The sequence below is a fragment of the Protopterus annectens genome, chromosome 15.part0 (genome assembly GCF_019279795.1).
Source record: "Protopterus annectens isolate FY-2018-M chromosome 15.part0, PAN1.0, whole genome shotgun sequence".
Taxonomy (NCBI): Eukaryota; Metazoa; Chordata; order Ceratodontiformes; family Protopteridae; genus Protopterus; species Protopterus annectens.
Window position 1 is genome coordinate 543,915,538 of NC_056749.1, and position 27,339 is coordinate 543,942,876.

Consider the following 27,339-nt stretch of genomic DNA (forward strand, 5'->3'; position numbering starts at 1 on the left):
ACAGACTGCCAGACAGTTTGAGGCCTCTTAAGCTTTTTCTTTGACGGAAGAGAGATCTCCATGGATGCGGAGTCAGCCATCTTGGACTGCCCAGGCATTTAAGACTCCGGGTATTGAGGAAAGTATTAAAAGTAGTGAGCCTAAACATAAGGGTTTTTGCAACGAACAGTTGACAAATAGAACAGGATTTGCGCTCATGTTCTGAGCCTTCTCAGTAAAAGACTCTTGGTATACAAGTCCTTGTGTGGAATGTGTCTCCTGCACTTGCCCCTCGTAGCTGACATCTTCAACTTTCAGACAATAAAACATAGGGTAAAAAGGAAGGTTCTCCAATGGAGCACTTCTGTGGATGAAATGAACAAAGCAAAAGTACCAACAATCAAACACCGAACAGTCTGGATGCACAGCTTGTGTTTAGGCTGGTGGCAAGATAGTCTGAGGATCCACCCTCATATGTCTGTGTTTCTACCCCAACGCATATGAGCTGAAGTAATATGTTGGATGAATGACCTAGGGAAGATAAAGTTTTGTACCCTGACCGGATGTTGATTGTGACAACCACTTGTCAGGAATGCTACATCGTCAATTACTTGCTGCAGCTAGGAAAGATTTTCTGTAAGGGTTGAAAAGTGTGACGCCTTTGGCAACATGCATGTTCCATTCTGCTGGTTTTGAAGCATCTATAATTCCATTAGAATTGGGTTTGGCATATTTCTCCATCATAGTTCATTCATGTTCTCTTAGTGCTCATTGTTCAGAATCACCATTATCTGCAGACGTGTTGATGGATTAAAAGGAATTTTGCAAACTGGAACCATTTGCTTCTAGGTTTGTGTACTTGAAATTTAGAGTTTTGTGAAAGAACAATGAACTTTGCATCCATTTGAACGTAGTGGTTTTTGCTTGAAATGTGTATCTTGAGTACTTTTTACTTATGGTCAGGTGTACTCTTAGAATATGACAGCTTCACACCTTGCTGTGTATTAAGTCACACTCAGTTCTTACTCTAAACAGCATTTCAGAAGATAAATCTATCCCTTTTGATAGACAGTTATTTGCTTTCCCATTGAGTTATCCACTATTGTGCTACCTTGTCATCTCCAGCATATCAAAAACTGTAGGTATTTAATGGGTTAGGCATCTTTTTGCTGAAAAGTTGTAACTGTTTGGGATAGGCAAGGTTTACCAGTTACCAGCTGTTGTTAGACTGTGACTATATTCATCATGAATATTGTACATTTCTGTGAAACTAGCTCTTGGTCATTCCCCAAGGGCAGTCGTGTCATCAGTTCCGTTGTGTGTGCCATTTTGTGTGCATGTTTCTTGTTAACAAAGCATCAGAAAGTAGAAATATTTCCAAGAATGGACCTAGTGTTAAAAGTGAGCTTTGCAAACTGACATTTCAGAAATCCTATATGCTCCTGAAAAGGGATACTATTTAACACATAACGCATAATATCATTCAGCTCTTCAGTTCAGTACCCAGACTGTTAAAGATTCAGGTTCCTATTATTTCCTCGAAGAGGTGTTTTATCGAACACCTCTTCATCGACCCTGAAACTGCAAAATTTGAAAACATCAAACGTCCATATAAGCGATTTTTTTTCCTTGGGGAAGAAATCACTTTGTCATCCTTGTCAGTTTGCCGTTTTCCCTTATGTAGTGCGATCTCTGAGTTTTTATATTTAGTTAGCTTTGGTGTGGGGGGCACAGCCCCCCACTTTGTAGTGTTTGTGGTTATTTGTTGGTGTTTGTAGGGCAAGAGATTTCTTTCCAATGGAAAGAAATCACTTATGTGGAGGTTCGATATTTTGAAAGTTCGCGGTTTTAGGGTCTTCGAGGAAATAATATAGACCGGAAGATTCTGGATGCAGACATGTTATTATTACAGTGTCATGGTACGGAATATCTCAGAATAGAGAGATTCAACCATATGCAGAGATACAAGCCTTTTTATATCTTCAGAACAGAAAAAACAAACTGGTTCATACAAAGCTCAAAGCTTTTTCAACTTGTGATAAAACACATACATGCATTAAATGCCCAGAGGGAGTATACTGATAAAAAGTATGGATAAGGGAAATAACATACAGCATTTCTCATGCAATTATCTTGACATGGTTTTTGTTTACTTTCAGCAGGCTTATCTCAGATATATTCCATGCAAGTACAAGGTACATAACTTTCTTTCGTGGTTACATTTGCCATCTACTTGCTAAGCTCTAATGAACTCTAAACAAAAGTCAAGCTACTCTTTTCTGATAGGAAAAGAAAAATAAGAAACTGTTGCAGTAGTTTTATGCTAAAAGTTTATTAAAATAAGGTGTTCCTATCACAAAATCGAACAGGATGAAGAGTGAATGGCTTTAACATCGGAAATGTCGTTCATCAATGTGTTTTTTGTGGGATTGTGGTACAGTAAAGTTTTTATTTCCTCTGGTTCCAACTCAAAAATTAGAGTTCATAGAAGTCTATCTAGACTCCATCTCAGAGATTGCAGCATTACCTCCTTGCAGAGTACAGCTGCTCCTGGAGCAGGTCAAGCAAGTTTTAAATCTTTCAAATCCTCCAGTCCACTTGATTCTTCAGACCCTAGGATCCATGGCCACAGCCATACAGCTTGCGCCATTGGCAAAGTACCATATGACAGTTCTACAGTGGACCTTAAGTGGTTCAGTGGTCCATTCTGTCTCAACCTATGCCCATGCCCATAAAATTTACGCCAGTGTGCAGATGGCACCTTCTTTGGTGGCTTCAGTCTCAGGATGTCACTCTAGGCAGGTCCTTTTCACTCCCTGTGCCCAAGGCCACAGTGACCAGACACTTCCCTGTTGGGGTGGGGTGGGGGGGGGGCATTTCCAGGGGAGAACAGTTCAAGGCACGTGGTCCTCGTAGAGACCAAATTGCACATGAACATCTTAGAGATGAGAGCAGTCCTCCTAATGTTGCAGGCCTTTCAGGATTGCCTCCCTCTGGGGGTGGTTGCAGTGGTCTGGTATATCAACAAATGGGGGGAACACAAACTTACCCGTTGTGCAGAGAGTGTGGGAATGGCTGATGTCCTCAAGGCTCTTTCCTCTTGCAACACATATACTTGGGGACTCCAACGTGTTGCTGACAAACTCAGCAAAACCATATCAAGTCTTCACGAGTGGTCCCTCAGTCTGATGGTAGAGAAGCAGATCTTCGATCATCAGGGTCAACCATGCTGCAATCTGTTTGCCTCCCCTACCATCAAGAAATGCAGTATGTACTTCGCCCTGATCCCCCCACCTGGGGAGTCACTGAGGGATGCTCTAGTCCACGATTGACCTCCAGGTCTCATCTACGCTTACCCTCCTATTCATCGTGTCCCCAAAGTTTTGCAAAAAGCAATGACATCTGAGAACATCCTTGATCCTCATTGCTCCTTTCTGGCCTTGTTAGCCGAGGTTTTCTTTCTTAGGTCTCATCTGAAGTATCCTCCTTGGATACTGGATCCCCTTCATGATCTCATCTCCCATCCTTCTGGGCTCCCTCTTCCCAATCTTCGGACCCTTCGTCCTACTACATGGTTTTTCCTATTCCAGTGATTTTGAAGCAGTCCACGCTAGCTTCCTCCATCAAGAATATTATCCTAGCTTCCCAGAAACCTTCCACCAGAAAAGTTTATATTAGTAAATGGAAAAGGCTTTCCATCTGGGCTAAGGGCAGGAATCTGGACCTTTTTTTCTGCCTCTGTGCCAGATATTCTCTTGTTCTTGTCCTCAATTTCAGGAAGGGGCAGTTTTTTCTACTATAAAGCTTCAGTTGGCTGCAGTCTATGATTTTCATGAGAATGGCAAACCTATGTTCTCTTCCAGACTCTGTAAAGCCTTCATGAAAGGCATTTTCCTTCCAAGACTGCCCCTTAAGGATCTCTCAACTTCTTGGGATCTAACCTTAGTGCTGCATTGTCTGATTCAGAGCCCATTTAAAACTGAGAGTCCATGCAATTTCAGATTCTTGTCATGGAAAAAGGCCTTCTTAGTGGCCTTAACATCAGCTAAGAAAGTGTCTGAGTTTCAAGCCCTTTCAATTGCTTCCCTTGTATATGGTCTTTCACAAAGATAGTGTCTCTTAGAGCAAATCCCTCCTTTTTGCTCAAGGTTTCCACTGAATCAATCTATCCAGTTAGCAGTTTTCTTTCCCAGTTATTTCAATAAAGGAGAGTACATTCTGCATACTTTGGATGTACATATGCAATTGCGATTTTATCTACTAAGGAGTTTCACAAATCAGACCAGCTGTTTGTCTTTTTCCCCAAATAGACATGGCTTTCCCATTTCTAAGGAAGCTCTCTAAACGGATCTCCAGGTATATCTCCACAGTCTGCACCAACAAGCACCACAAAGTTCCAGGAAAGGTTAGAGCTCATTCTACTAGGTCTGTGGCTACTACCTCAGCCTTCATGGCAGACTTTCCATTGACAATATTTGTGCTGCCACCACTTGGTCTAATCCTCACACCTTTATATCACATTATAAGATGGATTTGGTGTCCAGGAACAAGGCTTCCTTTGGATCCACAGTGCTCTGGCATGTCCTTCCTTGAGGCCTCACAGGATGTATAGTAGCTGAGGACTCTGACCCTGATGTGAAGAATAATGACATGGATAACATCAGATAAAGAGCTATGTACTTACCATAACTTGACATCTGTGTTATCCTTGTCATTATTCCTCACATTTCCCGCCCAACGTCCCCCTGAGGAAGTTGGAGTATTGTGGGTCTATCAGTCTTTCCTTTCTACTTTTGGGTCTTAGCGATACTGCCTCTGTTAGGAAACTTGATGTGATGGTTAGAGGGCAGCAGGGGATTGTGAGAGGGAGGAGCTTAAGACTTGGATCTGTCTAAGCTAAGGCTGCCGGCTCGGATTCAAGACTCTGCTGTGAGGAATAATGATGTAGGATAACACAGATGCCAAGTTATGCTAAGTACATAACTCTTTTTTTGTTGTCATGTGATTATTGATGGTGTCTAAAAACATCTTTTTAAGATTGGAGAGTCTGTTTACTACAGAGTTTTTGAGTGACATGCTTATCGGATAGAACTGAATTGTTGATTATTTAACATTTGCATTGAAATTCTTTCTTTTTCTTCCACAGGAAAATAATGCAGACTGTAAACTTCAGTTGAAAAGCCTTCTGCAGTTCCGTAATTCCAGTACTATTATGAAAGAATATTCAGAAAATGCATTTTTGGATACAAGGCCAGATGTTCAATTTTCTACTGAAAGCAAAGTAGAGATGTCTCCAAGACCACCTGCATTGTGCCAGTCATGTCAAATGAATGATAATTGTGCAGCTCTGAACCAAAGCAGAAACTTTCAGGTGACACTAAAGTCCTGTGTTTGTCAGTCAAAACAGCCACTGGTAGTGAGCACTCCTGACACTGAAACAAAAGATCCAGCAATAGTAGAACCTTCTGTTACTTATAAGAAGAGACTGGTTCCAGAAACTCAGTGTGTCAGTGATGTGAAAGAACCAGTAGTAGAAAAACCTTTTGCTGGTGATATAATGGAACCTATGGAATCTGGGTCCTACGCACGTGTTTTGAATAGACCAACAGAGCCATTTGAGATTGATAACAAAGACCAAGCTGTATTGCAACCATTTGCAAATTTGAAGAAAACTGTGCCACAGGAACCTTCTTGCATTGATGAGAAAAGTTCAGTTGTGCTGGAGCCCTCAACTCTGGATGAAAAGATGCCATTGATAGTGGAAACGTTAGCCTTCACTGAAAGGAGACCAGTGGCAGAGGTTATAGATTACAGTAAACAAGCAGCATTGCCATCTTATGATACATCATTTGACTCCCTATCCAAAGCACAGGTGTTGATGGGTCACAGAGGAATGTCACTGCTCAACAGTGCATGCCCTGGCAAAGCAGTACCTCTCTTTAATACTAGGAATACATGTCCAGGTAGCTCCACTAGTGTCTTGTGCACTGTTACATCAGGAGCTGAAGTGTGGGACACATATGAGCTGTGTCTGGAGGATGTAGGTTCTGTTTCTAGCAATAAGAAAGTTGCTGAGATGAAACCTTTACTTTCAAATGATACCAGATTACTGTCTGTCTTACCAGACAGCCATTGTCAACAGCCGGCAGACCAAGGCTTCATTTGCAAAATGCAGCAAAAAACAGGGGTGCTTTCCCAGCAGAACTCAGTCCCAGCAGTCTTTGACCCAATGAATATAGCACCAGGGATACAAAAAAGCATCCTTTGTACTGAAACTTTGCAACCTTCCAGTTTGACAGCCTCCCTTGACCCTACTGTCCGTGGAAAAAGTGATATCCAAGAACCAAGGCGTTTGATCCCAGAGTTTAATGTTCATCGTTGGGATGAACTGGAAGTAGTAATTAGCTATGTAGTGGACCCTCATTGTTTCTTCATTCAGCGTGCTGGCAGAGCATTGACCGACCTTATGAAAAGGATGAAGTAAGTGTAATGATGAGGAAATGATTGATTATATCACTTGCTGCTTTGTTATCTTTAGAACTTAAGTATCAGGTCTGTAAACTGCACAAAAAACTTTCTATGTAGCTGAGTTCCGTACTGGGCATATATAAAGTCATCACCAGATATTAATTTAAAAGTAGTGCATGTTCATTGTAGACATGTGCTACTATATCTGCCTTGCTTATTAACACTACTGTCAGTTGTGTAGGCTGTTAACTAAAAACACTTGGCTCCTCCTCCTGCGCATGCTTGAATTTTAGTGGGCTTATTTAAAATGCACCATGTGCTTTATTTTAGTTCATTTTGCAGTTTTGAATGGGACGGATGTGTATACTCAACATATCTTCTGCAAGTAAACTTTTTGACTGGTCCAGTCTGTGAGATATTTATTTTTCGTCTTAGCTTATGTGTGCTATCTTGGATTTTTGAGATTTCTTCTTTGTCTGGATGGCTTTCAGGGATATATTCGGGCTGTTATTTTTTATTGACAGTGCACCATGCTAAGTAGCTGGTAGATGAGTAAATTATTCGATGACTTTGGTTTGGTGTACTGACTGCTGTTATACAGTGGTATTATTTAAAAAAAAAAAAACATGTCTTAAGTTTTTGAAATAACATCATTGTGTAATGAACATTCCTTTACTCTCTGTATACTGATTCAAATCAGTCGGGCTGGTTTTATGCAGAGTGCAGCATTAATGAACATGTTAACACCTTTGTAATATGTAGCTAAAAATGCTGCACAGTACTCCAGTTCCAGAATTAACACTCAAATGTCCATCAGTGCTGAAGACCTAAAAATACCTTGTCTTAATATATGAAACATTAAAACAAATGGACCAGTTTTGAAGCTTGGCTACTGAGTAAACAACCACGTATAGTTTCAGTAACAGAAACTTGGCTAAAAGATTACTTCTGCCTGTCAAATTTCATTCTGTCTAGCTATACTGTGTATAGTTACATAAGACCACCCTTTGGGACTGATGAGATCAAAGTGGAAGAGAGTGGAAAGAAATGAAATGGGGTCAGGAGTTTGAGAAATAAGGAGAGAGAGTATGGCTTTGGATGCAGGTCTTAAGGAGAGTAACAACTATACAAAACATAATATTCATGGAGAACGTATTCTAAGAATTAAGCCAACAGTGGAATAGAAAAAGGCAGTTTTTACCAGTAAGGATGACTGTAAAGAGAGGGGTACAGAAAATAAGCAAGACTATGCTGGAATTTACTGGAAAAAAATAGCAAAGGAACCAAAGTATTGGGAGCAAATAACTAGGGAGGAAAAGGTGATTAGAGTGTAAAAAGGCCAAGCAGAAATTTGAACTTCAGGTTAGAGGTTGCCTTCATACAAGGGACTGATAGCATTCATCCATCCCTTTCTGTATTCTGTTAAGTGGAAGATCATCTCTGGTATAGTTTTTAGTTGAGTCTAGAGCAGAAACAGCTGTTAAATGGTAGGCATATAAAATATTTAAGGGGGGTTAGAAAAGATTGGCAACTGAGACTGGAAAGGCAATTTGTCAAGGAGCAATGGGAAGACATCTGTTTGGCTCCCAAGTATTCAGCTGTCCAGAAGTTTCGGAATTTTTGCTTAGAAATGCTTGCATGGATATAGTTATAACTCAAGCAGACTTCAGAGTATTTTTCCTTGGGTAAATTACAAATGCTGAAAGTGTGACAAGAAAGAGAGAGGCAATTGGGAACATGTTTTGGGAATGTAGAGTTGGCATGTTTTAATACTTCCGTACAGAATGTTTTGTAACTAAGGAAATGATTAGTTTTGAGTTGAAATATTGGCTCTGAATTGCCTAGACATAGTAGGACTTTACTAAATGCAATGCAGCTTGCTGCCAGATATGCAGTTATTTGAAAATGGAATTGAAATCTAAACCAAATGTAATTGAAGTACTGAATGTTGTAAATGAAATAACAGAAATGGCTTTAGAAAAGGGAAAGAACAAATTACATAGAAGTAAATGAAATCTCTGGGAACAATACGGGTCTATATTATGATATTGCATGCTCAGAAGAGCGAATGACACATAATCGACCCCATGTAAGTGAAAGCTTACATCAAAACCTCAGAACAGCGATTTTTTTTTTCCAAGGGAAAAGAAAATTGCTGTTCCGAAGCAAAAAAAAAAAAAAAACTGTAAAACATTACATAATGTGGTGTGCTTCACCCCCCCCCTCACCCCCCGACATGGGCCAAACAAATTCTTTCCCAGGGAAAGAATTCGCTGAAAAGCCGCTTTGCAATTTTGCCTTTTCACGCTTTTCAGTTTGACAAAGATGCATTCGACAACCTGTGTCTGTGACAGCATAATAGGGAGCCGAACAATACATGTAGAATAATGTTCAGGTGGAGGACCGATGTTTATGGAAAGGTAAGAATTGAGCAATTTATGTAGTGTTAAAAAGGAGACTTGTACACTGTGTAAAAAGAGTATATTACTGCGGTGTGTTTTCTATTAATTTGTCTACCCGTGTCAGTGTTCTAGTAGTGATTTAACAAAATTTATAAAAAAAGTGTAGGACTGATGGTGGTATAGTACTGCTAATTAAAAAAATATCACATCTCTACAGTTAAGATAACAAATACAATCATGTAAATGACAAAAGCTTCTAACTGAAGCCACCCTAACATTAAAATAAATATGCAAGTTTACATGTCATTACCTTCCATCTTAAGCTTATAAAATCTGTTTAACATAATTCTTGCAGGGTTACCTAAAAATGCAGTAATCCTAGGACACTTCAGTATTAATGTTTCAAGTCAAAAAGTGCATCAGTTAACCAATACCGACTAGTATCAGCTAGGTCTTGTGCAAATAGTAGGACAGCCAACTAGACCTAATCCACTGTCTAGAAATGATTAAATGATTACTTGGCCTAATTTTTACTGGCATTCAACAAAGATGTCTTTGTGTCTCTTTATTACCCAGCAGCCAGACTGACCACTGTCTTGTCATGTCTCTTCATCTCTTTTTGGTACTTCAGGATAGAATGATCTGTCAAGTTTATTTTATGCAGGATGATGTCAGATTTTAGACAGAATTCACTTGTATAAAAATGTTGATCGGCCAGTTATCTATAATCAAATAAATTGAACAAAAAAATCCAGATGACCACCACGGCTTAAAAAGAACAGTAATTTTAATTTGGACAAGCGCTTTTACGTAGAACACTATGCTTTTTCAAGTCTTCAGTAAAAATATAGCAACACATGCACATTTTATAGTCAAAACCACATCAATTAACTAATTTAAAATCAATTAATATATTAATTAAAAATGCCGCGGTGGTACGGCGGTAGTGTTGTTACCTCACAGCAAGAGGTTCTCCCGTTCGATTCTCAGCTGGGCTTGGGAGTGCCTTCTGTGTGGAGTCTGCACGTCTTCCCCGCGGTTGGGTAGCGTTCGAAAGACATGTGTGCATAAATGAGCGTGCCTTCGTTGAAGGTTGAGCGTCGAGCTGGCACCTCGGCATTTTGTAAAAATCTACTGCCAATCATGTGGCGACCCCTTATCGGGAAAAGCCGAAAGGCAAACAACATTAATTAAACATGTTAATAAATCAATCACTTAAAATTCAATTATAAATTCATTTAAAGGGGGCGAGTTTCCACCTCCGGTTTTATACATACATAGTTATTTAAACCTGGAAATACATGCGCTTGCAGCTTTAAAATCCACTTCAACTCTGCCCGTTCCACTTGATTATTTAAATTACCTCCTCTCCTATCTTTCACTACTGTTTGTAAGACCCGAAATCCAAATTCTTGTGCAGGAAATTCCATAATATGTTTGGCTAGCGCATTTAATTTATTTTTGTTTTTTATATAATATACATGTTGATATATCCTATCTCTAAGGCGTTTCTGTGCTTTTCCTACATAAAAGCACTTGCATCCTTTGCACTCTGCCATGTAAACTAAGTAAGTTGTATTGCAAGTGGCATATAACCTAGGCTGAAAAATGAAGGTTAAAACTGGATGTTTAAAATCCTGAACTGTGTGTATTTATCGACACATTCTGCAACTTTTACAAGGGTGTGTTCCTAGTTTATTCAAAACCATAGCCTTACTGTGTCGATCATTACAAAGTAACTGTTTCAGATCACTTTTATTTTTATATGCAAAGCCAGGAACTTCACTTATTATTTTCTCTGTTTGTCTATTAAATATTTAGAGTCCACAACAGATTTTCTAATGATTACAGTATCTCATTCTCAAGAGAGCATTGATTTCCTGTTTGTCTCTGTATATAGCGACATGCTAGGTAATATAAATACCAAGTTGTTTCGAAAAACCTGCTGGAAAAACAGTCTTTTGGATTATAATAGTATTCACCCTAGGTATGTGTTCCCCAATGTTGTTAAAGGACAGTTAAATAGGGTGAAGAACATATGCAATGTACATGCAGATAGACAGAATGAATTTGGTTATTTACATCAATTGTTTATGGAGAGGGGATATAATGATACTGTTTTACAAAAGGCTAAGCAAGATATTATTCAACTAGGTAATGAAAGCAATAGTACAAATTCAGCACAACCAACAAATGCGGCCGTAAAGAAGAATATAATTTCCTTTATTACTAGATATGCCAGTGACAGCAACAAAGTTTGTAGTATAATTAAGAACAATTGCAATTTCTTGACAACTGATAGACAAACAGAAAAAATAATAGGTGAAGTTCCTGGCTTTGCATATAAAAATAAAAGTGATCTGAAACAGTTACTTTGTAACGATCGACAGAGTAAGGCTATGATTTTGAATAAACTAGGAACACACCCTTGTAAAAGTTGCAGAATGTGTCGATATATACACACAGTCCAGGATTTTAAACATCCAGTTTTAACCTTCATTTTTTAGCCTAGGTTATATGCCACTTGCAATACAACTTAGTTTATATAGCAGAGTGTTTTTATGTAAGAAAAACAGAAACGCCTTAGAGATAGGATATATCAACATGTATATGATATAAAAAATAAATTAAATGCGCTAGCCAAACATATTATGGAATTTCCTGCACATGAATTTGGATTTCGGGTCTTACAAATAGTAGTGAAAGATAGGAGAGGAGGTAATTTAAATAATCAAGTGGAACGGGCAGAGCTGAAGTGGATTTTAAAGCTGCAAGCGCATGTATTTCCAGGTTTAAATAACTATGTATTTATAAAACTGGAGCTGGAAGCTCGACCCCTTTAAATGAATTTATAATTGAATTTTAAGTAATTGATTTATTAAAACTTTTAATTAATATATTAATTGATTTTAAATAAGTTAATTGATGAGGTTTTGACTATAAAATGTGCATGTGTTGCTACATTTTTATTGAAGACTTGAAAAAGCGTAGTGTTCTACGTGAAAGCACTTGTCCAAATTAAAATTACTGTTCTTTTAAAGCCATGGTGGTCATTTGGATTTTTTGTTTCTTTGCTGTTTTTTGATTCGTGGATGATCGTTGGACTCTTGCTGGTATTTTGTGTTTTTGCTTGTTGGCTTATTATAATCAAATAAATGCTAGGATTGCTCTGACTGACTTAATGCATTGCCTCAAATACAGGAAGCCCCCTCTGTCCTTCAGTTAATTATTACTGCAGTAGCCTTAGTAATATGGTTGTATCTTGTTGTACAGGATACAACAGCTGGCCAGCTATTAGCCTGAGTTGAGCCGATTAGAGCTTTTCTACTGCCAGAGAGTGTGTTTCTGTGCGTGGTTCGAGGATCGAAGGTTGGCTAACACTGTTCGATTGTTGGGCAGATAAGTTCCCTTGGGGGGGGGGGGGGCTTCCATTTTCTATGCAGAAAACTGTTTTTGCATAAACTTGTTAATTTTAGCTAGGAGAAAGTGTTTTTAATGACTAAAAAATAACAAATACCATACTAACGCGGCTAAGTACCAAAACATGTTTATTCAAAATGAAATAAAACATTAAAAGTAAGCGGTTTCACGATTACAACATCCCTTAATCAGACTGAAAACTGAATGAAACAGCAGTCAATTTAAAATGAGACTAACCAAGGAATTTCTAAAATCAATTAAGCTATTTAGAATAAAAGGTAGTCACAGGAAAAACTGCACACAAGTTCAAGTTGCAAAGCCTAAAAAAATAAAATACTGGAAATTACGCAAGCAAGAAAAGAAGTTATGTACTTACCATAACGTTCCATGTTTGTAGTCCATCTCGCCTATATTCTTCCTGGATGGGTTCGGAGCCGATACTAAAGCTAGAGAGCTTTTACTGGCTTGAGGCTAGCCCCTATCCTATGGTGCCTCATGGCAATTCCCCAGATCTAGTTTGCAAGAAAGCAATAAATACCTATCAGGTAATAAGAAAGAAGCTGTATAAATACAGCAAAGGATTAGAAACATAATCCATTCCAGGTGGATAATAAAGAGCAATGTCAGGCAGCCCTAAAAAGAGGTCCACTAGATCCCCCAGAAACAGGAAGGGGGTTGGAGGGAGGGACGCAAGAATATAGGCAAGATGGACTACAAACATGAAACGTTATGGTAAGTACATAACTTCTTTATGTTATATAGTCCTATCTCGCCTTAATTCTTGCTGGATGGAACAGTGTCCCTAGCACCTTTATCCCGGGTGGCTCAAGTGAAGAGACTCTTCAGCACAGTGGACCCAAAGGATGACTTGTCCCTGGAGACCAAATCCAATTTGTAATGAGTGACCAACGTATGTGGTCTTGCCCAAGTAGCTGCTGTACAAATAGTATCAATTGGGAGCCTAGATCTAAAGGCACATGAAGTAGCTACAGCCCTAGTAGAGTGACCTTTAGCTTTTACCGGTAATTGTCTACCAGCTTGTTGATAAACAAAGGATATGCAATCCGAAAGCCATTTTGTGAGAGTAATTTTTGAAACAGGCAAGCCTTTCCTTTTGTCAGAAAAGGAAACGAAAAGTTGATCAGATTTCCTGAATTCTTTGGTCCTGTGTATATAGAATCTGAGTATCCTGTGGATATCTAGCTGGTGAAGTCTATACTCTGATTTATTAGAGTGGTTTGGAAAAAACACAGGTAGCTTAATGGTAGTATTCAGGTTGTGTTCTGAGCATATCTTAGGAAGAAAGGAAGGATTTGTCCTGAAAGAGACTCTATCCTTATGAAAGATAATGTAAGGAGGTCGAATAGTTAGGGCTTGAAGTTCCGAGACTCTCCTAGCCGATGTTATAGCTACCAAGAACAAGGTTTTCCATGATCATTTTAAGTCTGATGACGAGGATGGTTCAAAGGGTGCAGACATCAAAGATAAGAGGACTAAATTTATGTCCCAGGGTTCTAATGATTTCTTTATTGGGGGCCTAAGAAGAAGAACTTTTAAGAAGGTTTTACAGAGGGAGTGTTGCATAACTGGATTTCCCATGAAACCAAAATGGAAATTGGAAATGGCAGCTAATTGAACTCTGTTGCAGCTGCCGCTCCTTCATGAAAAATTGTTGTTAGGAAGGATAAAATGAATTCTAAAGGAGCTATAAATGGATCTAAGCCCCAATTCGTAGCCCAAAGGGAAAACCTTTTCCATTTGCTAGAATATAGTTTCTGAGTGGAAGGTTTATGGGATGAAATTAGGATACGTTTGACTGCTAGGGATAAGGGAATGCACCTGGCTATACGTGGAATTGGAGCAGCCATGCTGTCAATTTGAGGGAGTGGATGGAGGGGTGGAACTGTCCTGATTGATGAATCAGATCTAGAGATGGGTCCAGAATCCATGGTTCCTCCAAGAGGTAGGGCCACAGGAAAGGAAACCAAACTTGTTAGGAGCAATGAGGATCAAGGAACTCCTCAACTGTCTTGCTTTCTGTATTAGTTTGGGTACGAGTGGAAAAGGAGGAAAAGCATAGAGAAGTCCCCGGGCCAATCGTGAACTACAGCATCCCTGGGTGACATCCCCAGATGGGGAATGAGGACAAAGTAGCTGCGGCATTTGGTGTTCAGGTGAGTGGCAAATAAATCGCAGCAAGGCTGGCCCCATTTGTGAAAGATCTCTTTCATAACCATTGGATTCAAGGACCACTCGTGAGGCATCAGAATTTTTCAGCTGAGTTTGTCCGCTATTACATTGGATTTCCCCAGGATATGCGTTGCTATCAGGAAGCGTTGAGTATCCATCGCCCATTTCCAAACTCTTAAGGCCTCTCTGCAAAGCGGGTAAGACTTAGTTCCCCCCTGCTTGTTTATGTACCACACAACAGACATGTTGTCTGACTGAATCGCAATCGTTCCAGTGGGAAGGGAGCTGTGAAGTGCTTGCAACACATATAGCATCGCTCTCATCTCCAGAACATTGAAGTGCAAGTGGTTCTTGTGGTTTTGCCAAGTACCTTGGACTGTCTTTCCCAGTTAATGCCCCCCCCCCCCTATCTGGGAAGCGTCCGTGGTCAAAACTTCTTTCTCTTGGGGAGGAACAAGTGGACAACCTATGACAAGTTGTTTCGTGTGTAACCACTATGTCAGATCCCTTTTGCATGCGTTTGTTATTAATATCTGGTGAGACAATGGAAGGTCTTGCATCGACCATTGTGCAAACAGCATCCATTGGAGAATCCTCATAAGTAGGCGAGCAAGAGGAACTAATAAGATGGCGGAAGCCATAGTCCCTAGGACTTGGAAGGACTACTCTGGCCTGGACTCTGTTTGTTTAATAAGGATCTGATCTGACTGCGTAGAGATTCCACTCTTTCCTGTGTTAGCTTTACTGGCATGGTGGTTGTGTCTATTTCTGAGCCTAGATATAAAATATGCTGCAAGGAAGATAAGACTGACTTTTGCAAGTTTACAGTGATGCCTAGGCTGGCGCACAAGGATAGAGTCTCGTCCCTGGTCCTTATGAGTTGATGCTTGGTGGTAGCAGTGAGGAGCCAGTCATCTAGGTATGGAAACACCTGGAATCCTTGACGTCTCAGGTGAGCCGTTACCACTGCCATGCATTTGGTAAACACTATGGAGGCTGTAGTGAGGCCAAAAGGCAGTGTTCTGAACTGAAAATTACTGGCTCCCAGCCGGAAGCATATGTGTCTCCTGGAGTGCCTGTCCATTTTGATGTGGTAGTACGCATCCTGGAGATCGATTGAGCACATCCAGTTGTCTTTCCCGATAAAGGGAAATATCGATTGCAAATTGACCATTCGGAACTTTGATTTTCTTACATGCTTGTTGAGTCTGCTGAGATCTAGAATTGATCTCCAGTCCCCTGTCCTTTTTGGAGCTAAAAAGAATCTAGAGTACGTTCCGGATCCTACTTGCTCTGCGGGGACTTCTTGGATGACTCTTTTTTGCAGCAATGAGATGACCTCTCATGTTGCACGGTCTAATTGGATGGGTGGTATGTCTGGAAGAGACTGGCTTGTGGGGGGGTTTGGAAATAAAGGGAATCGGGTAACCTCTGGATATTATTGTGTGTACCCAATGATCTTGAGTGATAGTTAGCCAGGTGCTTGTTACAGCGATATACGACCCCCAACTGCCTCCAGAGACGGACAGTCGGGCAACCCCTCAGGGTCGATGGAAGAGACGATCAGAGAAAGCTTCTCTGTCTCCCTGATGTTGCGGACCTCCTCTGCCGTGAGGGCGGCGTCTTTCATTATATCCTCCCCCTCTGCCCCTGGATGAGGGTTGACCTTGTACCTGAGGAAAACCTTTTTGGGATTTGCAGAACCGCATTTTCCCTCCTGTATTACCCTTGGGATAGGGTCTGGACGGGAGAGAGAAACTGACTCCAACGGCAGATAAGGTTTTTCCTTCCTACTCGCACCTAGTCAAAGTCTCTTTCGCTTGGGGTCCAAAAAGAGATGAACCATCAAAGGGAATATTAGTGAAGGAAGACTTGAAGGATTCCATATAATTACAAAGACACATCCACGAATGTCTCCTGAGAGATATTCCTGCTGCGGCTGCCCTGCTCGCTCCATCTGCCACATATGAGATCAGCTTCATGGAGGAGTTAGCTATGGAAGAAAGGGTGGAGAGCTGCGCAGAAACCTTGTCCAAGGAACCCGGAGCTACTGAACCTGGATGGTATCTCCCAACTCTTCTAGGAGATCCCTCTGAAGATGAGTGAAATGAGTCAGGTAATTCAGCGATCTTAAAGTAAATGCCACTGAAGAAAAAGTACACTTCCCATACCTATCCATCGTCCTGGACTCCTTGTTAGGAGGATGGATATTAGAAGACGTCTCAGATAATTCCTTCTTGGTGGCCGCTGCTACCACCATAGCATCAACTGTAACTCCCTTGCTAAGGAAAGGCTTGCCCTTAGGTGCTCTCATAAAATTGTTTGGCCTCCTCGGGACGGCTTCCACTGAATCTGGAGAGGTCCATGCTTTCTGCAAAATGACCCCCAAAAGTTGGTCATAAGGCTGTGTCACCCAAGAGGTGGAAGGTTGGGAGCTAAAGGCCTTAAGATACACTAATTGATCCTCAGTAGGGTTAGAGGTCTTCCAATAATCCCTCTAAGGATTTCTAGGATGTCAGAGAAGGAGACATCCTCAGAGGGAGATCTAGGGGACCCTTCTGATTCCTCTAAATCAGTGTCTGATGTGACAGACTCAGGGGAGTCGACATGTTTCCTCTTGTATAACCTCTTCCGAGGGAGTGCTCCAGTGGGATAAATCTGGGGAGGGTCTCGGAAGAGGGGGCACCTCCAATGGGGGCTACTTGGGCCTCTGGTTCCCTACGCTGTGGGAGTGGCGGGGGGGGGAGAGGTTGCCGCCTGCTGCTGGTGGGACACAGGTTCCAAAGGAATGGCTTTGGCAGAGGATAAAGCCTTCTCTATACCTTCGAAAGCCCCCCTCCCCACTCTGAAGAAGACCTCCGCTCCGAGGGGGCGGATGGTCAACTTCTAGCAAGAGGGAACGGCTCTGAAGCAGAAGTGGGAGCTGAGCTGAGTCGAGTCGAGCCGAGGCACCAAGAGGGAGGGTCAGTTCCAACGAGAACCCAGGGTGACTGTCCCCCTCGGAGTCGACACGAGAGCATCGGCTCCCAGAACCCTCGGCTCCTGACTGAGCCATCGAGGATAGAGTAATTGGCTCTGAGGAAACGGGCTGAATCCCCAGAGCCGAAAGGTCGAAGACCTCTGGGGGGGAGGGTGCTTTTGTACAAATACCCATTTTCCTGAGTATTGTTGCCAGGCTTCCCTGGGAATTGGGCACCTTTTTCGGCTTAACCATGTCTCAGCCACAGGTAGATGAAATGAATCTGCTGTTTCCAAAGCTGGTTCCTCGGACCACTTTATCTTTTTCCCTAGGTCCCATTGGTGTAGACTGTACAGCCTCCATGGACCAGGAGTTAGATGCATCCTGTAGTGCATGTTGGAGGGCAAGGGAGAGCCACTCTTTTCGGTCCTCTGAGAATGGGCAGGAAATGTCACTCTACTTAGCCAGAAAGCTGTGCTTATCTGTGTGGATGTTTTTCCTGGCAAAAGTGGGTCTGTCTGTTCAGATTTTTCTGTCAAAAAGTTTAAATCTTCAACATATATCTTCTCCTGTCTGTTACCCTGGCTTAGCTCAGAGTTTATTGCAGGCTGTTTACTCTTTTTGCATGGCTATTTTTGCTGAAAAGAAAAAGGGATTCTTCATTTTATGAAGAGATTCAAGAGTTTGTGAACTTCAAAATTATTCTGAAAATGTAAGTTGTGTGATCTCCACAGAATTCTGATTCAGATTGTGAGGAGAATGTGGGTTCAGACAGTAATTTTATTTATTTACCGGGATAGTCTGACTTGGTCATCTGAACCCATTTTCAGTGGAGGTCCAGAGAGAAAAGCTCCAGATACAGACATATATAATAATTCAAACATAATCATAGCACTCAAATGTCTTAATAACATCTCATAAGTTCAATTAAAAAAAAAACGAAGGTTTCTCTTTCTCTGACTATATCTAGAATGAATTAGTTGCTTCAGTATAAAATATTTTCTCAGCCCCTAAGGAAGTATTCTGATTTGTTTCAACCATTATTTTCAGAACCTACACTTATTCCTTCTGTCTGCTTTGTAGGATGTTTGTCACAGCTTTTTCCTTGACAGCCAGTGTGCTGCCTCCAAGAAAGCATCTAGACTTTATAAAGTGCCTTAGTCCTTTAAATTCTGAAGCACTTCCAGATGATCCAACAGCTATTGTTTTTAAGTGAACCAAGCTGCTGCTAAGCAAATGGTTAATTCTACTCCTCTCTCCTACTGACAAGGAAGAGAAGATGTTTGAAAAAATATGGGGGGGGGGGGGGGTTCATTTGCACCGCCTTTTAGAATTCTGGACATTCAAGTTCATATGTTGAAGTTAGTGCTTTCCATTGTGAGAATGCAGGCAATACCTTGGCATCTGTTTCTTTTTGTTAGGAGAATTTTGCTTTGCGTGGCTTGGTGTCTTCAGTGTCTCAGGTGACTACCAATTGTCTGAAATGTGTATATGATTCTGCTGATACCACTTTCAGGGCTGCTGCTGCTGGAGCTGGTATGAGAAGGCTGCCTGGCTACATTGTCAAAACCTGCCAGAGGATGTCAAGAATGAGATTTTTAACTCTTCCTTGGATAGAGAAGTAGATGTTATGTAGTCCAATCTCACCTACATTTTTACCCATGGGTTCGGAGCCGAATGTTGGCGCCGACTCGGCCAAACTTTTTCAGCTCAAAGTCTTTCTATTGGCTGGGCTAAGATGGTATCCCATGCTGCACTGCTCTCTATCCCCAGATCTCGTTTGCCACTCGTGTAGCTCGGATGTGGTGTCGCTCTTGGCTGTGGCTAAGTACCCTTTTTCTTCCTTATCGGAGAAATTTGTTGCAAACAAAAAGCTATTTTAATAGCTATTGTGTGTTCTTGTCTTGTCTTGTGAAAAAATTGTGTTTTGGATCGTTTTTTCTGTGGTATCCCACTAGCTGTTTCCAACGGGCTAGGCCCGTTTTCAGTTAGAGGACCTAGTCTGTCCCCTTGCTTTCCTTGTGTCTTTTAAGTTTACCGGGACTAAGTACCGTTTAAATTAGAGGTATTAGTCCTTTCTCCCTTGTGTTTTTGCCTAAGGATCGTTTAACTTAGAGATCTTGCGGTATTTGTGTGTTGTAGATTTTTCCCGCCTTGTGACTGTTTGACCATTGGTCCTTTTACTCAGTGCTTGATTGGCCTGGTGCTTTATTATTGTTTGTTAACTATGTTCAAAGATATTAAGGAGCACAAGTCCTCAGGCTTCAAGAAGTGCTCTAGGTGCAGTTACAAAATGTCCATTACCGATGGACACTCCGTCTGTGTATATTGTCTGGGAGCGATTCATCTCCAGGAGTCGTGCAGCTTCTGTCATGCTTTTAGTCCGCGAGTTCTTCAGGAAAGGAAGAATAAATTGATTTTGAAAGGACTTCTGAAACTCTCCTTCGAGGATGGTCTGGAGAGTGCTTCCAGCTCTAAGGCTAAATCTTCTAAATCAAAAAAGAGATCTCCGGCTCCATCAGTCTCCTCGGAGCCACCGGAGAAAATAGCAAAGTCTGCGTCGACATCCTCGGCTCCATTGTCTTCGGGGCTGCAGGAAGTGTCAGTTGTTATGGAACCTGCTTCTGCTCCAATTTTCTTGGAACCTGTTCGGAGCCGATCGCCTAGCATTAGGCCAGTATCCCCTCCTCGCAGGTCTCCTTCTGAGAGGAGGTCTCGATCTCCTTCTCTCCTTAAATCCTCCAGGACCTTAGATGTGGACGTCGATAGTGGTGCAGAGACTCCTTCAGTCACCGGTTCTGGCAAAATTGTTCATGGCATGACCCAGTCGGCTCCGGAGCCGGTCCCTCAACCTGCTTCGATACTTCCTCCAAGGACACCTCAGCTTTCGGAGCTGAAGTGCTCGGCTCCGCGTGATGTCCCTAGGTCAGTTCCGACAGCTCCTCCTGGCTTATCGGTGCCAACGTCAGCTCCGACCCAGTCGGCGCCTTCCATGGGGTTCAGGACTCAGGATTCTTCGGTCGGACCCGAGGGAGAGGCTTCAGGACATCTCTCTGCTCCTAGTCTTCCTCTCGGTGCTTCGGCACTTGGAAGTTTGACTCCTGTCGTGGCTTCGGAGGCGGGTCATTCTTCGGACTCGGGGGGAGCAGCCTTTGAGGCCATGCAGAGCGCGCTGGTCAGGTCATCAGCGGCATCATGCGGGTTGGTCATTCTGTCCCCTACTACACTGGTCCTGGTCTCTGATCGCCATCTATTTCTAGACAGCAGAGCCCCAAGGCCTAAGGGTACCCCCATGAGTGGTCCCCACATTTCTGAGGGCCCCTCAGAGTTTTTGCCTGAGGAGCCACCTAGAAAGAAGACGTGCAAGAGGAAGCACATAGATTCCCAGGATGAGTCTCTCACATCAGACACCGACCTCGAGGAATCCACTCTTTGACTAACTTCTGGATTTAGTTTGTCGAAGGGTGTGGGAAACCCCTGAGACTGTGGAACCAGACCCCAGGAGACCCAATAAATTTTTGTCTGCTCCTCCTGATAAGGAATTTCTGTCCAAGGGAGTCCCTGTGGATGCCATGGTGTTGGCAGCTGCCACTCAGAAGGAATTAGCCGAGACTTCTTCCACCGTCCATCCCCCTAACAAGGAGTCTAGGACCATGGACCGGTATGGGAAGCGTACTTTTTCTTCAGCGACCTTTAGCTTGCGGTCACTGAATTATTTATCATACTTTACATGGCTCCAGAGAGATCTTCTCAAGGAGCTTGGCGATACTCTCACGGGTAACGTTTCTGAGGGGGTGGCTCAGACGGTCAACGCTCAGATGTCCACCCTCAATTCCATTGCAAACTCCTCTATGAGGCTAATCTCCTATGCAGCCGAAGGAGCGAGTAGGGCAGCAAGTTCAGGAGTTGCTCTTAGGAGGCAATCCTGGATGCGCCTTTGTCATTTTGCGGAGGCCTTCAAGTCTTCATTCACCGACGCCCCCTTCGATGGTTCCTCTTTGTTCGGAGCCAAGGTGAAAGACACTGTCACCAGGTGCGAGCAGGAGGGAAACACTCTGTCTGCCGTAGTAGTCCTTTTTTCCCTTCCCTCTAGGCCTTATCCCAAGGCCCAGAGGGGTGGCAAAATGTGGTTCAAGAAATCACAGAGGTTTTTTCTCGGTGCACAAGGTGAGCCCCCCTCCAGAGGCAGGGGAGGGGGTGGTTATTCAGGGAGATGCCGCCCTAAGGGCAGAGGAGGCCCCTGCAACTCGGGAGACCGCAATTTTTTTCGTGGTTCTCCCTACCGCCGCTCCTGATAGGAGGCCCAACTGTGTGTTTCCGGAGCCAGTCGGGGGTCAAATCTCATTATACCTGGAGGTCTGGCAAGACATCACCCAGGACCAATGGGTTCTACAAATAATTTCCGGAGGATATATCATCCCCTTCTCGTCAAATCCCCCTCCAATCAAGAAAATCCTGGATGTTCCACCCAGTCAAAGGGATTACGCAGCTTCTGAAGTTTCAAAGCTGCTAGAAAAAAATGAGCCTTCCAACATGTCCCCTCAGACCAGATTGGATTAGGGACTTACTTCAGATTCTTTTTGGTGCCGAAAAGGACAGTGGACCTGAGACCCATATTGGATCTCAGTCAATTGAACAACCATGTGCAAAAGTCCAAGTTCCGAAGGGTCACATTGCAGTCTATTCTCCCATTGTTGAGAAAATAAGTGTGGATGTGCTCCATCAACTACAAGGATGCGTGCTACCACGTAAAGATGGACAGGCTATCCAGAAGTCACCTACGCTTCCGGCTGGGAGCCAGTCATTTTCAGTTTCGAGTCCTGCCCTTTGGTCTCACCACAGCCCCCAGGGTGTTTACCAAATGCATGGCAGTGGTGACTGCTCACCTGGGACATCAGGGATTCCAAGTGTTTCCATGTCTGGACGACTGGCTCCTTACTGCCACCACCAGGCATCTACTACTTCAGACCAGGGACGCTACTATCAACCTATGTCAACAGTTGGGCATCACATTGAACTGGGAAAAATCTGCCTTGTTGCCCTCACAGCGTGTCACTTTTATAGGCACCGAACTAGACACCATCCTCATACGGGCGTTTCTACCACAGGAAAGAATCTGAGTCCTACAACAACAAGTTCACACATTGCTCCCTCTGAGAAGAGCGAAGGCAAGATGAATCCTCCAACTGTTGGGGACAATGGCTGCTATGATTATGTTAGTCCCTCTGGCAAGGTTACACATGAGGCTCCTTCAGTGGCTACTCTTTGCCCAGTGGTCTCTTCAACGTCTTCCACTTTCTCACGCTATTTTTACTCAGACAGGTGCAAACAGGATCTCAGTTGGTGGCTTTGCACCGACAACCTGAATGCGGGAAAGCCCTTCGTTCCTGCGCCCCTAGTTTCCCACAGATGCCTCCCAGATGGGGTGGGGGGGCATTATCTAGGCAGGACAGTCCAAGGCACATGGCAAGAGCATGAGATGCATCTGCATATCAATGTCCTGGAGATGAGAGCTGCGCTACTAGCATTGTAAGCACTCCAGAGTTTTCTTCCTCTCGGGACTATTGCAATCCACTCAGACAATGTCAGTGGTGTGGTATCTGAACAAGAAGGGAGGAACCAAGTCTTACCCCCTTTGCAGAGAGGCCATGCGAGTGTGGCAGCGGGCAGTGTCTTCCCAACGTTTTCTGGTGTCAACGCACATTCCGGGGAAGTCTAGTGTGATCACAGACAGGCTAAGCAGAGCTATTCTGATGCCGTACGAGTGGTCCCTGAACTGTCAAGTTGCGGAACAGATCTTCCACAGGTGGAGTCAGCCTTGCTGCGACCTTTTTGCCAGCCCCCTCAATGCCAAATGCAGCAGCTACTTCACGTTGACCCCCCCCCCTCAGGGGGAGTCACCCAGGGATGCTCTAGTCCACGATTGGCCCTCCGGTCTACTATATGCCTTCCCTCCGGTCCCCTTACTGTCAAAGGTTATTCAGAAAGCACAATCCTTGGGAAGCAGAATGATTCTGATTGCCCCACACTGGCCTCGTCAAATTTGGTTCCCCTTTCTCCATCCCTATCTCATGGACGCTCCTTGGATTTTGGACCCACAACCAGACTTACTGACACACATGTCAGGGCAGCTCTATCCCTCTCTTCGGACCCTCCGGTTGACGGCCTGGCTACTCCACTTCCGTCATTAGTTAGGCTTCATCATTTTCCGCTGGAGGTGGTTCATATTTTATTTTCCTCTCATAAGTCCTCGACCAGGAAGATTTATTACAGCAAATGGAAGAGGTTTTCAATCTGGGCACATGCCAAAAAGAGACCCCTTGCACAGCTCCAATTTCGTCTGTATTGGAGTTCTTGTCTATGCTCTTTAACCAGGGTTCAGCGGCCGCAACCATTAATGTCCAATTGGCGGTGATTTCTACCTTTCATGTCGCAGACGAGCCTAGCCTGATGGCACATAGACTCTGTAAGGCTTTCCTGAAGGGCACTTTGTTACTTTGTCCTCCGGTATCGGAACCTGTTTTGCCTTGAGACTTAAACTTTGTTCTACATGGTCTTACTTCACCCCCCTTTGAGCCTGCAGCCACTTGCAATTTAAAATTCTTAACTTGGAAGACTGTCTTTTTAGTAGCCATCACATCAGCCAGATGCGTTTCGGAGCTTCAGGCTTTATCAATCAAACCCCCTTATTTGATTTTTCATAAGGACAGGGTTTCTGTCAGACTGAACCCCTCTTTTCTTCCCAAAGTGGCGTCAGTCAGTAACCTTAACCAATCTATTGAATTGCCAGTGTTTTTTCCCCAGTTCTCAAACAAGGCAGAATTCAAATTTCATCAATTGGATGTGCACAGACAATTACGTTTTTATTTGCACAGAATGAAAGACCTCAGAAAATCTGATCAGTTGTCTGTTTCCTTTTCAGAAAACAGAATTGGGTCTCCTGTCTCCAAAGTCACGTTGTCCAGGTGGATTTCCAGTTGTATTTCTTTCATTTATTCATCACGGGGTAAAGATTTACCGTTCTGGGTGAAGGCTCACTCTACTCTGTCTGTATCTACATCTGCAGCTTTTCAGGCTAGATTGTCTATGGATGATATTTGTGCTGCGGCTACTTAGGCATCTCCTCACACCTTTGTTACTCATTACAAGTTGGATGTGATATCTAGGGGCAGGTCTTCCTTTGATTCCACAGTGCTCAGGAATATTTTGCACTGAGCCTCCCAGGATTTAGGTGCTGGGGACGCTGTCCCACGGGTAAGAATGTAGGCAAGATTGGACTACATAACATCAAGAAGTTATGTACTCACCATAACGTTCGATGTATGTAGTCCATCTCGCCTCACATTCTTACTTACCCCCCCTCCTTCCCCCATCCTGGAGGATCTGGAGGTTAGGTCTGGTTTCAGAGCTCCCTTCATTCTTGGTTTGTTCTTCCTTTCCTTAGGTGTTGTTATGCATGGAGAATGAGTGCTGGTGCTCGCAGCAAACTAGATCTGGGGATAGAGAGCAGTGCAGCATGGGATACCATCTTAGCCCAGCCAATAGAAAGACATTGAGCTAAAAAAGTTTGGCCGAGTGGGAGCCGACATTTGGCTCCGAACCCAAGGGTAAGAATGTGAGGCAAGATGGACTACATACATCGAACGTTATGGTGAGTACATAACTTCTTGTTTTTGGACCCTCTGCTTTAGAGGTCATTAAAAATGTGGTGAGAGAAGAAAGTTGATTCGAGGCATCTCTCAGACTTATCACCTCTCCTTGTCAAAGTTGGCCAAGGGGTTCTTTGCTCCCTTTTTGTCAGAGTTGGCCAAGGGGGTTTTTTGTTCCCTCCACAACATTCTTTAAAAAGAAAATAACTGTCCCAGCAGGCTGGTGGAAAGACAATGTTTAAAAAGCAATGCGGGGAGGTTCCAAAAAGAAAAGAGGAATCCCCCAGAACAAATGGCAATCAACATGTCTGAATTATTGTATGAAAAATTTCCAAACCCCTCCCCCCTCGGCAGTCCTCTAATCCTTCCAGAAAGTCTGAACTTCCATTTCTCACGCTGGCAACAGATTCTGCCAGTTGTATGGGTTCTGAGATCAGTTCATCAAAACTACAGATGGCAGTGAGTCTCTCCTTCCAATTCGGTGGATTCTTCTTGACTCAACAGACCAGATTTCTTTTCCCTCCTGTCAGTCACATATGCTTGCTCAGGGAGTAATAGAAGCTGTTCCTCCTCTTCAAAAGGAAGGGTTTTATTCCATAATGCCCCGGGTGCCAAAGACGGACGATTCTTGGAGACGATTTCTGAATCTTTCTTTCTGAATTGGTTTGTGATGCTTTCCAAGTTTAAAAAGCTGACTCTTCACATCATATTACCCCTTACTCCACATTTGAGATTTCTAGTGACCTTAGCTTTAAAAGATGCATATCATCACATTCTTGTAGATCCAGCTTTCAGATGTTTTCTTAAGGTTTTTCTGTGTCTATATCATATCTTCAGTTCTCAGCATTACTCTTTGGTCTTTCTACTGCTCTAACGGTGTTTGCAAAGTGTTTGGCTACTGTGATAGCCTGTTGCAGAGTGCAGGGTATGCACATTTGTCCACATTAGGCAACTTTTTTTTTTTTTTTTTAATCCTTTAACTGGATTAGCCTGAGCCAAGGTGTGGTATTCATGCTAATAACAGAAAGGCTCCGCTGAAGAATAGTAGTATCCACAAATTTATTGAAGCGCTTTTCGTTCAAGTACCATACAGAACTTCATTAGACTACTAGGAGAAAGCTGTCCAGGGCAGCTAGGAGATCTAGGAACTTCACCTACTTGCTTGATCAGTTCCATGAGATCTTTTACATCCACCTGAGCTACCACCAACTCAAGCAGATGTGGCCTCTGTTCAACATCTCATACAAAGGGTGACACACTCGGGAGTGCAGCACCTCTCTTATGCTGCATTGCAGTGTCCACAGTCCATCTTTCTGGTGCAGGAATAGAACCAAAAGACTTCTACACCAGTGTAGAATGTGCTGCCTGTTATGCTGTTGACACTGCTCTTTCCTGACACTTTGTAAAGTAATCTGCAATGTCTCATTTGGATAAGGGATTTCCTACACAGGCTGGGGTTCTAGGAGGGGCATACAGGAATCTTGTCATTATCCTTCTCACAGGCTTGTTTTCTTAGGGTGTCTCCTGGACATCTTAGTACAAAGTGCTTTGCTTCTACAGGAAAAATAGACATGTATTTAGATCTTTTCCTGTTTTTCCACTCAGACTACTGTCACAGCAGGGGAATTATTGGGATTCTGGGTTTCTTGGCATCTGTGATACTTATGCATCTTGCAAGACTCCAGATGAGTAAAAATGCAATGGTACGTGAAAGCCCTTTAGTCTCGGCATCAGCATGTCCTGACATGTCAAATACCAATTTTATGATATGTGCAAAGGGAGTTTCTGTGGTGGAGACAACACATTTCTGAAAATCTAAGTTGCCCATTCTCCCTTTCTGCTCCAGCACAGTCCTTCAATATACATGTCTCAGACTTTTCTTGGGGAACATTATCTTAGGAGGAAAAAAACAGACCAAAGCAAGCAAAAGAAATATTGGCTCTTATAAATGTGCACAAGTCTCTCAACCATTTGTGGTCACGGAACCTCTTCAAGTACTTTCTAGATAATACCACAGTGATGTGGTACATAACAAGAGAGAACCAGATCTTATCCTCTCTGCAGGCCGTGGTAGCCTGGGGTATAAATTGTCACTGCATACTGACTCTAGAGGCATCTTGCCTGCCTTCAGAGCAAAATTTGATGCAGGCAAGCTGATTATGACTAGGATAGATAATCATGAATGGAAACTGAATCAGGACGTCTTCCAGTAATTGATCCAGCTGTGGCAACCCTTCAAATCAGTCTGTTTAGCTTTGCTCATAACAGTCAG

General features: G+C 42.9%; 1 protein-coding gene across 3 annotated transcripts in view; it reads left to right on the top strand.

The window, feature by feature from the left end:
• The window catches only part of LOC122789915, a 931,531-nt gene that overhangs the window by 383,929 nt on the left and 520,263 nt on the right, over positions 1–27,339 (top strand). For all 3 annotated transcript variants that reach the window (XM_044057371.1, XM_044057370.1, XM_044057372.1), the window contains exon 5: positions 5,126–6,459. In XM_044057371.1, coding sequence (XP_043913306.1) covers positions 5,126–6,459 — 1,334 coding nt within the window. The remainder of the gene's footprint in view (positions 1–5,125; positions 6,460–27,339) is intronic.